The sequence below is a fragment of the Microtus oregoni genome, unplaced genomic scaffold, assembly GCF_018167655.1.
Source record: "Microtus oregoni isolate MIOR12 unplaced genomic scaffold, Mior012 000008F_ref0000371, whole genome shotgun sequence".
Lineage (NCBI taxonomy): Eukaryota > Metazoa > Chordata > Mammalia > Rodentia > Cricetidae > Microtus > Microtus oregoni.
This window is the reverse complement of record NW_024543067.1, coordinates 8,979,254-8,991,857: the sequence shown is the minus strand read 5'-3', so window position 1 is coordinate 8,991,857 and position 12,604 is coordinate 8,979,254. Positions and strand designations below refer to the sequence as shown.

The window sequence follows — 12,604 nt, the reverse complement described above, 5'->3', positions numbered from 1 at the left end:
ATCTCTTTCAATAGCATTAATGAAGTTATTAGTTTTCCTTTTGTGCATTTTTCATTAGGTCTACTTTCCCTATTATTGTATTTTACTATATTGAGACAGGGTCCCATGTGGCACAGACTGGACTCAAATTCTTTATACAGCTGAGGATGACACTCAACTTTATTGACCTGCCTTTAGCTCCCAATTGCTGGGATTATAGGTAAGTATTGCCAGTCCGTATCTTCCATTTTCCCATATTTAACAAAACTGAGACAGTCATTCTATACATATTGAACAACATTCTTCCTGTTAGTTTATTCACATTTGAAAATGAAATTTTATGAAAATGAAAAATCCAAGCCAATCAAATAAATGTACCCATTTCTAATGTAATAAACAAAGAGAAATTATGAACTATGAACAACCCAAAAGTTGAATAAATTCCAAATATTTTCCTTTGATTTCTGTCACTGTATGTGTTTAAAAAAATAACTGTCCATGTATGTTTGTCCTTGATCTCAGAGTCTACTGCAAGGGGCAGGAACCAATTTAACTTTGAATTTTGCTCTACCTTATTCCAAGCCAACCACAAAACCAATTCTATGAGGTGTCTTGTTTCAGGATCTCATGTATTTGAAACATTTGTTGTCAGAGGTTGCTTATTTTATTCCTCTATGGATTCAAGTTTACTACATTTTGCAAATCACAAGTATCCAGTGGGTACTTACTGAATTGTAGTTCTTCAGTATGAAGTCATATCTAAGTCAGATTTGATAAGTCCTTTAACTTACTCAAATACATGTAAAAGGGGTATGGTAAGAAACCTTAGAAATTATGAGGTTGCCCATGCATGCAGTAACCTTTGAAGAAAGCTTCACATACTATGCTTTGCTTTAAAGGCAGAGATGAAGGGAGGCATCTAGAAACTAGGTGGTCAAGTCTATAGAACTGAAGCAACCTCATAAATAGTGACCTACATTCAGAGCATTTTTATATAAGATTCAAATTATAGTAATATTTATTAGGAAGTAGACTGCAAAGGCAAAATCATGTAAAAAGAACTTAAATAATATGACTAATTATTCATTTTTCAATAACAGCTAAACATTTGAGATGGGGGCAACCTCACAGAACTGTGCTCATGTATTTGTGAACTCAAGTGAGTGGTTAGATATCCCCAGGTACCACACACACAGGTTCTTACCTGTATCCGTTCTACTTCTAAGAAGGTGGCTGTTTGGAAGGCTCGTTCCCATTGGGCAAGGTCACTCTCTAACTCCACCGAGAAGTAGAAGTCCTCCCCACACTCAGACTGCATAGTAAAGCAATGTTTCCGCCGATCCAGCAGGTCACTGTCCTGATGAAAACCTGGAGTTACACAGGCTGGCATACATCAATTCATACTCAGCACAGAAAATACCTACCAATGCTGCTTAAAACAGTGTGTAGATTCTATAAAACATGTGAAATTCTGTACTGTCATTAATCTTATCAGAATACTCACTACACTTTTTTCTCCCCATCTCCCCTTTTCCCCACCCCACCCCCACCTCCAAGTTTCCAATTTTTGCCTGGCAATCTTGTCTCCTTCCAATATTCAGGAGGATAACTATAAGTTTTTCTTTGGGTTCACCTTCTTATTTAGCTTCTCTACATAAGCTTTATTTTTTAATTATTCTATGGGGGTTTGCCTGAAGCATCCAGAAGATGAAATGGATTGGATCACCTGAAATTGGCATTACAGTTAGTTGTGAACCACCATCTACTCCTGGGAATCAAACCTAAGTCTTTGGTAACTGCAATCAGTTCACTTAACTGCTGAGTTATGTTTCCATCCTTGTGAACTTTTCCTTTTACATGTTTTAGATGTTTTTAAAAAGGAGTGGGCACCAATTTATTTAAAAGACTCCTTTTCTATCTTAAATATAATTATTAAGTCATCTTTCAGATTCTTCTGTACAAAGCTCAATGAAGCATAGTATGGTAACTTTCCTCACATTTTCCTTTTTAAACATTTAATTATCTTAATATCTCACTTTCTTAAACACTCAACATGTTCTGAATCTTTCAAAGTCTTAAAAACATGACTGAGCAAAAAGTAGTGAATGCAGGTAACATTGAATATGTGGTGAATGTTGAATTCTCTAATTTTCACTGCTCTTCCTAAGTATTAGTATGAGCCATTATTACCATGTTTTGTGGGGAAGCATGCTGACCACTGTTGGAACTGCAATGCTAAGATATTCTTACAAAATGGGTTTACTTACCATGATGCATTGTGGTAGAAAGAATGCTCTGGGGTCAAAATATTCACAGAGTGCTTGTTGGTACATCTTATAATATCTTTGGCTTATTTCACAGTCCCTTTCTAAAGAAAGACTCTGAACTTCAGAGGGTGACTTACACCATTGTCTCCTTAGCTGCCCACTGTCTCACAGTTGTTGTTATGCATTTTAAACAAATTCATATACTTGTGTAAACACTTTATGCTGGCAGTCAAGATTATATATACTCATTACCTCAGTAATTGGTTTAATACTGGCCTACAGAAATATTTATTATAGACATATAGTTGACAATTATAAAGAAGTCATTGAATGCCTGCACTGTATCACACACTGTCTTGGTGTAGCCACTTCCCACCTAGAAAACATGTGGCATTTCTATTTCTTGAAACTTTGGTTTGAGTAAAACAAAGCAAAGCATAAAAAATCAACAGAATTTGAAAATGGTAGAGAGTGAGAGAATTTCTTCGAAGTTTTAAAGAGTGTTCACTTCAAAGTTCGCTGCCACTTCTACAGAATGAAGATGGACTCTGAGGAGATTCATGAAGAAATACTAAAAGTTTTGTGATTTCAGGAGGTTAAGAGACAAGTTCTAGAGTCAACAAGGCTGAAGGTTTTATGGACTTAGAGAGGCTATACAACATCCAATAACTTGCTATTTTTTTTCAAGCATTTCTGCTGTGTAATAACAAATTACACATTAAGTACAAGCAGTTAAAAAGATGCATAATTTAATGCTGTATAATTGCTGAAAACATGAGCATAAGTGAAGGGAATTTGCTGTAACTTACGTAATGTCAGAAAATAGATAGTGATCAAAAGGAGTGAATTGTAGAGCCATCACTTTTACCTGAACTAAAACTTGCTCTTTTCTCAATTTGCATGTAAGTTCTATATTCATTTTTATGTTAATATTGAGTGTAAGTATATAACCTTTTGAATTGGTTTAATAAATAAAATTCTGTCTTCAACATGACATTTTCTAGTGTTCCCTTTCTTTTCAAGCTGAATATTTTGTATTTTCCCTTGATCTGCTTGCATCTTTTCATTGTATATCTGCATGAAATCTATGAACACATGACTCAGTCAATATTAGTCTTTCTTGAACTCTACTCTGTCAACACTATTAATACAAAACTCTTGAATTTAGCTTCAGGCAGAATGTTTTGGTCAAGGGCAGCAAGTAGCCCATTGTTTGCCAAAATAGCACAACAGTCTCTTAGTTATAAAGGAGTTTTTAAAGCCATTTACTAATAATCTTGACCTCTGAAACCTCTTGAGGTTGGCCCCTACAATATTGCATACTCAGCACAACCATCTTGTAGGCTCCTATTAGAATAGCCTAATCCCCATTTAAATCGTTCAATTCAAAAACTGTTCTACTCCAAAGTCTCAAAGTCTTTCAAATCTCTAAAGAACAGAATGGTCAGGTTTGTTCCTGTAATGACACACTCCTGATACCAAATTCTGCCTTAGTCATATATTGCTTTGAGGGTACTTATATTCATTTGCATATACTACCCATAACAATAATATTAATTGTTGTTAACCTTGAAAATACTTGTCTTTTTTGATAACTAAGAATGAACCTGTGATATGAAGAAAATGAAAGTTTGCTTCAAGATGATGTCATCTATCTCTATATATTATATTACATATTAGTATATGGAATATTTCCATAGCATCATGTTATAGATATGTAGACATCAAACCTGCAAAATAAAAATTTTAAAGAGAAACTTGCACTGATACTTCTTCCAAATAGACCACTTTAATTCTTACTGCAGTCTGTGTAAGTCATTTAAGATTTTTTTCAGAATTTCTAATGACTTGTTGCCATGGGAATTCTATGAGTCACACACAGAGAATCAACTGATCTATGATATACAGTGATTATCAGATCCCAACGCAAAGCAAGTATTTTCTATATTTAATTTCATGTTTTCTAATTTCAAAGACTTGCTCTCTGAGTAACTGTGTGTTTCTGTATGTCCCAGTTTTCCTCCTTTAATTCTCATTTATTTTCTCTCTTCACATTTTCTTTTATTTATCTGTTATCTGTATTCATGAGCACTTCATGAGCTTAGATCCCGACTCTGCAGAACATAGCAGACTGAAGCTCCCGCCCTTGCTGCACATACCTTGAGAACCTTGCACATGATCTCACATATGGAGAAGGTTTTCTCTGCTCGTGTCCAATCCCATGTGGTCACCTTTAAAAGAGAACAGTCCATTTGCTCTAGTAACGCACTTCTGCTCCCGTCTGCTTCATCTGGATAATGGCACATTCACATATGCGTTTCTTTGCTTTCTCCATCAGTGATGGAGTTCATAGAAAGTTCATTCTACGCCATATGGGTTTTTTCAAAATTTATGACCATTTGTATCCCTCTTTTCAGAAAGTATTTTAAGTTGTCAGTAACACTTTCTATTTGACAAATTAAAAAAAATGATTTGTGTACTCTCTGAACACATATATTAATGCAAGTAATATGTATGTATTTTCCTTTAGTAAGACGCAGGGAAGGACATAAAATATCAACCTGTGTCTCAATAATTTAAAAATAAGTTGTTGATATTTAAAAAGCATTCCAAAATTATTGAGATACTGGGAAGATACAACACCACTGTGAAGATAGTTCCCTTACTTATTTTGAAATATTTTATCCCTCCAACCACAAGAAATTACTCAGGGAAGAAATACAACAAGAAATATAAACATTTTTTTTCTGGTACTATGAATTTTGTGTAGGCATAAACATTAAAAATAACAATGATTCAGACTTGAAAACTCCTAGATCCTTTATATTACTAAACCTGTCTTTGAGCAGTATGACATCTTGTGTTTACAGCCAATAAATATTTGTTGAGTTTTACTTCTCTGTAAGGTACATGTTTTCAAAGCAAGGCTTTGAAGAAAGAGATGTGTAGACATGTTTAGTGTATGTAGATTATACAATATAACATATTGCAAACATAGTTCCAAAAGAACTACATCATATGGAAGGTCATATGTTGATTTGAAAGTGACAGCTTAATGCTGTAGCTGAACTTGAATATCTCAAAGACCCATGTATTGAACGGCTGTCAATGGTCTGTTATAGTTTTGGACATGGCAGAATATTTAGAAGTTGGGCTATAATTCAAGGAAGTTTAAGTCACCAAAGACAAGAACTTTCATGGAGCATTAACAACCCAAATCCTCTTATTCTTTCTATATCCTGGCTGCTATAAGGTAAGCAGCCTTCCCTGGCTTGTACTTCAACCATGTTGCACAACATTGCTCTAAGCCAGAGCTGTTTAGGGCTGCATGGTCAGGGTTTGAATCCTCTGACACAGACAAGATGACCTTTTTTTCTTTAGTGGTTGATCTACCTACGTAATTTTTACCATAGGGAAAACTAATGTATTTCCCGAAAATATTTCTCTTTCCCCAAGGTAATTTCATTTTATCTTTTTATATTTTTTAAGCTTACTCTTGTTTTGCTGTATTAAAGTAGTTGGTTTTCTGACAGTCTCACTATGCTCACCTGGCCAGCCTTAAACACCTACTCTTCTTTCCTCAATCTTCTAGCCTCTGAGATCAAGGGCTTGTACCATCACACCTGCCTTTCATTTAAAGTTTTAACATCATAGAATTTGGCTTTACAAACCTAGACTTAATATTGACTTACTATGTTGAGGTTTTATGTATTGTGGGTTACTAAAATTTAAACACAAATTGAACATTTAATGTAGACAATGAAACACTCCAAATACAGACTAAGGACACTCAAAGCATCTGCAAATATAGAATTAATGTTTAATATTTTTTTAAAAATCTGAATTCCCTCACATATATGTGGGGATATTTCTTAAATCTTTCCCCATCACTTCACAGAACTTTTAACAATATTATGACTTGTTCTGTTTAGAAGATTCTTAAGCAAAAACATCTAATTTCTTCAAGACTTTACATTTGACAAAACATTTTAAATAGATATTAACTATTTACTAATTGTGCTGTGCCTCATTTTCAAAATGTATTGTTAAATAAGCATCATTTATGCCATGTCGGTCTCCTATCAGCATCTCCAAGAGCTCAATCATTTGGTTGCAAGCACTTACTGGAGGTGAAGGGAACCTGTAAAGACAGGAGCCCCTCAGGGCGAGAAAGACAGGTGTGTACACACGGTCCTGGAGTGATTCCTGCTCCCGTGCTTCGCACCAACCCATGTAAACAATCTGCAAGGAAAGCAAGTGCTATTAACAGCCAGACCACACTGAAATTACCACAGTCTATTTGTGTGTCCTGTGCTGTTATAATTTCATGAAAAATTATCTAATTGATTGATGCCAAAGTTTACCATACCAGTCTTCCCATCAATGATGGGTATGAATTACTCAAAGGAGTTGCCTCATGCCAACTGCCTTGAGATACTTTCCCACTGATTCCCTTCTCTTTCTGCTCTTAAAGTTTTCACTTAGACTATTAACTGAACTCCCGATTTTCCAATGATTATTATAATGAATATGCTCATAATATTAAAAATGTAAATGAGCAGTAAAAACCTTTTTTGCTGTCTATTGACTATAATGGATGTCTATATCCTCTGGCATCACAAGATAGAATGGTTAGCATCCTTGTTCTAAACCCTAGCCTCGGGGGTATAAGATATGCTCTCATATTTTAAAAGTTTAAAAGAATTTTTGAGATTCATTTTTCTCATATTAATTTTCAGTGATTGATAGTAGCACTGGGTCTCGTTGACTGTGAGAGATCAGTTTCTATGGGAAAATCATGAGCTATGCATTGTTCCTCATGCTTTGCTGTTAAATATAGGACTCAATCTCACACAAATATATTAAATATTATAGGTTTATCCAAAGACACTTCATTGATTCTGTATTGGAAGATTCTTCTTACCTCACAGGTTTTATTTTTTTAATGACTTTCAGAGACTGATCCCTCCATTTTATTCTTTTCTATAAAACCTGCTATGACAAATAAAACATTTAACACACAACAAAGTGTAGCTGGTCTTAGTGACCAATACACTCCACCAGAGGTGTAGTAGAACTCTGAGAGAACTCTCAGCTCATCTGTCATGACCATCTAATTGCTAATACCAAACTACCAGAGGCTAAGGTCTTTCTCATGTGCACACCTGGGTTTATTTTTTTTTTAAATATTTATTTATTTACTTATTATGTATACAATATTCTGTCTGTATGCCTGAAGGCCAGATGAGGGCGCCAGACATCTTTACAGATGGTTGTGAGCCACCATGTGGTTGCTGGGAATTGAACTCAGGACCTTTGGAAGAGCAGGCAATGCTCTGAACCACTGAGCCATCTCTCCGGTTTAACACGGTTTGTATGAAGTATACTATGGTAAAGATTGAAGAGTAATAACAAAAGAACCTGCATAATAGTTTCCACTTACATACAGGTGACCCCTACTTCCCATTGCATTGTTTTTGCTGTCTAAAATGAATGCGATTGTACACTATCTTAGTTTATATAACAACTTCCTTCTGATTGTAAAGTCTCAGATTTAACAACATTAGGAATTGGGATTTGTATCGTCTCCCTCAGAGTATGTTTTAAAATGTATGTTTTGAAATTTACACTATAATTAAACTCTTCATTGACTTTTCAATTTTTAATCAAATGATAAGATATAAGCACAAAATGTTATTTGTATTTATTTTTATATAATCAACTATAATTAATAGAATGACATCAAACATTGAAAGCAATAAAGCTACTTTCATCATAAAAAACTTTTACATATATATGTTTATACTTACATACATGCATACAGATATGCATTGACACATTGCTGTTAATTATCATACTCTTTTTACTCTTTTGACTTTTGGAGGACACCACCACCCAACTCACAAATAAACACACAGAGGCTTGTTTCTAGCCAGCTTTTCTTACATTAAATTATCCCATCTATCTTTTGCCTCTGGGATTTTTCCTTTTTTTCTGTACATCTTACTTCTTTCTCCATGGTTTGCTGTGTAGCTAGATGTCTGACCCCTGATGTCATCTTCTCCTTGTTCTATCTTGCTCCTTCTTTTCCTCACAGATTTCCCTTTCTATTTATTCTCTTTGCCCTGCTATCCCCACCTTTCATTTCTCCTGACTCACTCTTTGTCATTCAGCTCTTTATTAGATCATCAAGTGTTTCAGACAAGCAAAAAACCATAGCTTCACAGAGTTAAGCAAATACAACATAAAAGATTGAAACACAGCTTTGTATCCTTAAAAAAATGTTTCACAGGGGCTGGAAAGATGGCTCAGTGGTTAAGAGCATTGCCTGCTCTTCCAAAGGTCCTGAGTTCAATTACCAGCAACCACATGGTGGCTCACAACCATCTGAAATGTGATCTGTATGCCCTCTTCTGGCCTGCAGGCAGACACACAGACAGAATATTGTACACATAATAAATAAATAATTAAAAAAAATGTTTCACAGCATAAACAAATGTACCACAATTTAAAATAACATTCTACAACAACACATACATGAATATAAACAAAATTAAATAATATTTTTCCTACTTAGTCTTTGCCAATTTGAAGCAAACTTTAATCATTTAGGTAGAAGGATCATCAATTGTGAAAATTCTCCAGCATATTAGCCAGAGATCCAGTATATAGAGCATCCTAATTAACAATGGATGTAGAACGTTCCATCCCACAATGGATGGTGCTACTACTCTGAAGATGTTCCTGGATGATATAAGAAAAAAGACTGAAGAAGTCAGGAAGAGCTAACCAGTGTTGTAACTGAGGGATTGCTAGACACAAGTGTGGATGTGACTATCATTACCCCAGAATCTTGGCATCCAGACTGGCCTCTTCAAGAGGCAGATATTCAATTCCAAGGAACCCTATCTCAAGTAAAACAAAACATGAGGTGGGTTGAATGCATAGGGCCTGAAGGACAGAAAGGAAGGCTGAGACCATATGTAACTAATAATGTAGTGAATTTATGGTACTGTGACCTATTGCAACAATGGAATGCCCGGGTTAACCTTCCTGCAGTCCCCAAAACCTCATATTTCTGGGAAGGATATTATAGATATTATAAACAAACATCACCAGCCATTCAGGCTGTACAAGAACACAAAGCAACTAACAAACCTTCAGAGGTACTAACAGCCTTGCCTTTAAAATGGTCAACTGAGAAACCCACAAGGGGTAAACAATGGCCTTTAACAGAAGACAAACTGTAGGCTTTAGAACAGCTGGTAGAGGAGAAATTAGATGCTCACCATATTGAAGAATCAACCAGCCCTTGGAGTTCTCTTGTATTTTTTGTTAAAAAAAATAAGGAAAATGAAGAATGGTGACAGATCTAAGAGTTATCAACAAGTTTATCCAACCTATGGGCCCTCTACAGTCTTGAATTCCTCTGCCTTCACTATTACCAAAAGGATGGCCTCTTATAGTTATTGATTTAAAGGATTGTTTCTTTACTATACCTTTACAAGACAAAGATAGAGAAAAATTTATTTCACAGTGCCTACTTATAATAATTCTCAACCTACTAGGAGATATTAGTGGACCATCCTCCTATAGGTAATGCTCAATAGTTCCACCATGTGCCAATACTTTATAAATCAGCCATTGAAAATAATACACAAGCAATTTTCAAAGTCTATAATTCACCATTACATTGATGACAAATGCAGATACTTGAGAAAGAATGTTTGAAGAAGTAAAAAAAGTTTTGCCTAAATAGGAATTACAAATTGCTCCTGAAAAAATACAAAGAAGAAATCTATCAATTACCTAGGTTACAAAATAGGTTTACAGAAAATTAGAACACAAAAGGCAAAATTAGGAGAGAACAGTTGTGGACTCTTAATGGCTTTCAAAGATTGTTAGGAGACATTTTCAGTCTATGACCAGCTATTGGTATAATACTTGATCTAATAATTCATTTAAACAAAACCTTAGATGGTGTTAAAGACTTGAATAGTACCAGATAATTAACAGCTGAAGCAGAAAAGGAATTGACAATTGTTGAGGAGAAATTATAGGAGGCACATGTGGATAAGTTGAATCCAAATCTTAGTTTTATTTTAGTCATATTGCCTTCCAGAATTTCTTCTACCAGAAGATATTATCTTAAAATGGGTCTTTTTACCACACAAATGAAGAAAAAAATTAAAATCTTATGTGGAAAAGTCCCTGAATTAATTATAAAAGGAAAGTTGAGACTTTGTCAACTAGCAGGTAAAGACGCAGCAGAAATTATAGTCCCTTTTACTGCTGATTAAATTAAAAAATTATGGGAAGACAATGAACCTTGGCAAAGAACTTGTGCTAATTTTTTGGAAGAAATTAATAGCAATTGTCCCAAAAGTGATAGAATTAACCTTATAAAGAGAACTATTTGGATTCTTCCCTGAATTGTACATGATGTACCAGTAACTGGAGCCCATACATTTTATACAGACACAAATAAATCAGAAAAAGCAGGTTACAAAACACAAGATTTATGTAAGGGGGAACAAAGCCCTTATAATTCTGCCCAAAAGGCAGAATGCTATTCTCATGGCACTAAGGAATTTTAAAGAACCTCTCAATATAATTACTGATTCACAATATGCAGAAAAAGTTGTTTTACATACTGAAACTGCTGAATTCATACCAGATGATATACAATTGACTTCATTATTCATACAGGTTCAAGATATAATGAGGAATAAGCTTTGTCCCATATACATAACACACAATCAATCCCATATAGGTCTGCCAGGTCCTCTAGCATACGGAAATACAGAAATTGATTAAAAGCATGCTGAAGACCTCAGAATTTCATAAGAAACACCATGTCGATAGAAAAGTTTAAAGAAAGAGTTTTCTATTACATGGCAACAAACTAAGAAGATTTTAAAGAGATGTCCTACTTGCTCTTTCTATAACCAAACACCAAACCCAAAGGGTATTCAAGGGAATAAAATCTGACAGATGGATGTGTTCCACTTTACAGGATTTGGAAAATTAAAATATGTACACCACACCATTGACATTTATTCAGGTTTTCAGTGGGCAATTGCCTAGAACTCAGAAAAGGCTTATTCAGTAATTCTGCATTTTTTAGAAGTTGTGGCCATCATGGGTATACCTGCACAAATAAAAACAGACAATGGTCCAGCATATGTGTCTATGAAAATGAAACAAGTTTTTTGCTTATTATAATATAAAGCATATTACAGGTATAAAATAACTTTGCATAGGTGTACAAATGTTGTAAACAGAAATAACAAATATAATTTGAACTTGTATCAGTATACAAGAAACTACACCAGTGTAAATTATATCCATAAATAATAGCTCACAAGTATTCATTCTATTACTCACTATTATTACAATTATTAGTGAAGTTCACACTAAATTACCTATTATCTCATTCAATCTTCCCTTTTGAGATTTCTAGGCCTACATAATTTCCACCCCAACCCCCAACCCTAAGCGAGTAATAGTCAACCCCTAAATAGCTTCTCTAACCTTGAGGACAAACTTTGTCAGGAGAAGCGAGGTTGCTTTCTAGAATTGCTTCCTGCTGTCATGGGGGTGATGTTTTTTCTTTGGGATCCTGTAAAAGTAAAATGATTGTGGCTTGCTCAAATTCTCTTGAACATTTCTGCCTCAAACTTATATAGTACTATTTTTGATCAAATTATACATGTGACAGGCCACTTGGTCTAGACAGGGTAAAAAAAAAAATTGGTAGTATCCTAAGAGCTCCCCAAACTCCTGTAACTACGTTTTGTTTATGGACACAGGCTATAATCTGCAGAGAAAGTCCAAGAGTCGTCTGTTTTTTTCACAGGTCATATTTCACAGTTGAAAGGGCTCTGACCTGGGCAAGTAATCTCTATCTTTTAAAATTTAATAATGGTTTTTGTAATTTCTTTGTGGACCTCAGAGAATCTAAACTGTTTGACTTCTATCACTATAATCAGAATATGCAATTTTATAAGTTTCCCTCTTGCTAGAAAATGCATGACTTGACCTTCCACACTTTTAGATGAAAGTCTACAGCAGTGGTATATAGTGTACATAGCCCAGGGATGTATCCATCTCCAGAATGCTCCCATGCAGTGAAGAAATAGAGACAGTATATATTTGGGAATAACTACACACACCCCTAACCAGTTTATTCCTTTTTACTTTATACTATATTATTGCAATAGTCATGTTTCCCATTGTCTTGATGCTTTGGGGGACTGCCATAAAATCTGGCACATTCAGCCCAGTATCCACCAAAGCCAAAATGTTTTGAACATTAATGGCTGTAACTCGTCAGGAGGTCTCATTGTCTACCTTGT

The 12,604-nt window shown here is 34.9% G+C and overlaps 1 protein-coding gene across 3 annotated transcripts in view; it reads right to left on the bottom strand.

The window, feature by feature from the left end:
- Positions 1-12,604, bottom strand: part of Sntg1 (syntrophin gamma 1) — a 409,578-nt gene that overhangs the window by 22,480 nt on the left and 374,494 nt on the right. For all 3 annotated transcript variants that reach the window (XM_041657058.1, XM_041657057.1, XM_041657059.1), the window contains 3 exons: positions 6,372-6,488; positions 4,406-4,477; positions 1,184-1,336 (listed from right to left, as the gene is read on the bottom strand). In XM_041657058.1, coding sequence (XP_041512992.1) covers positions 1,184-1,336; positions 4,406-4,477; positions 6,372-6,488 — 342 coding nt within the window. The remainder of the gene's footprint in view (positions 1-1,183; positions 1,337-4,405; positions 4,478-6,371; positions 6,489-12,604) is intronic.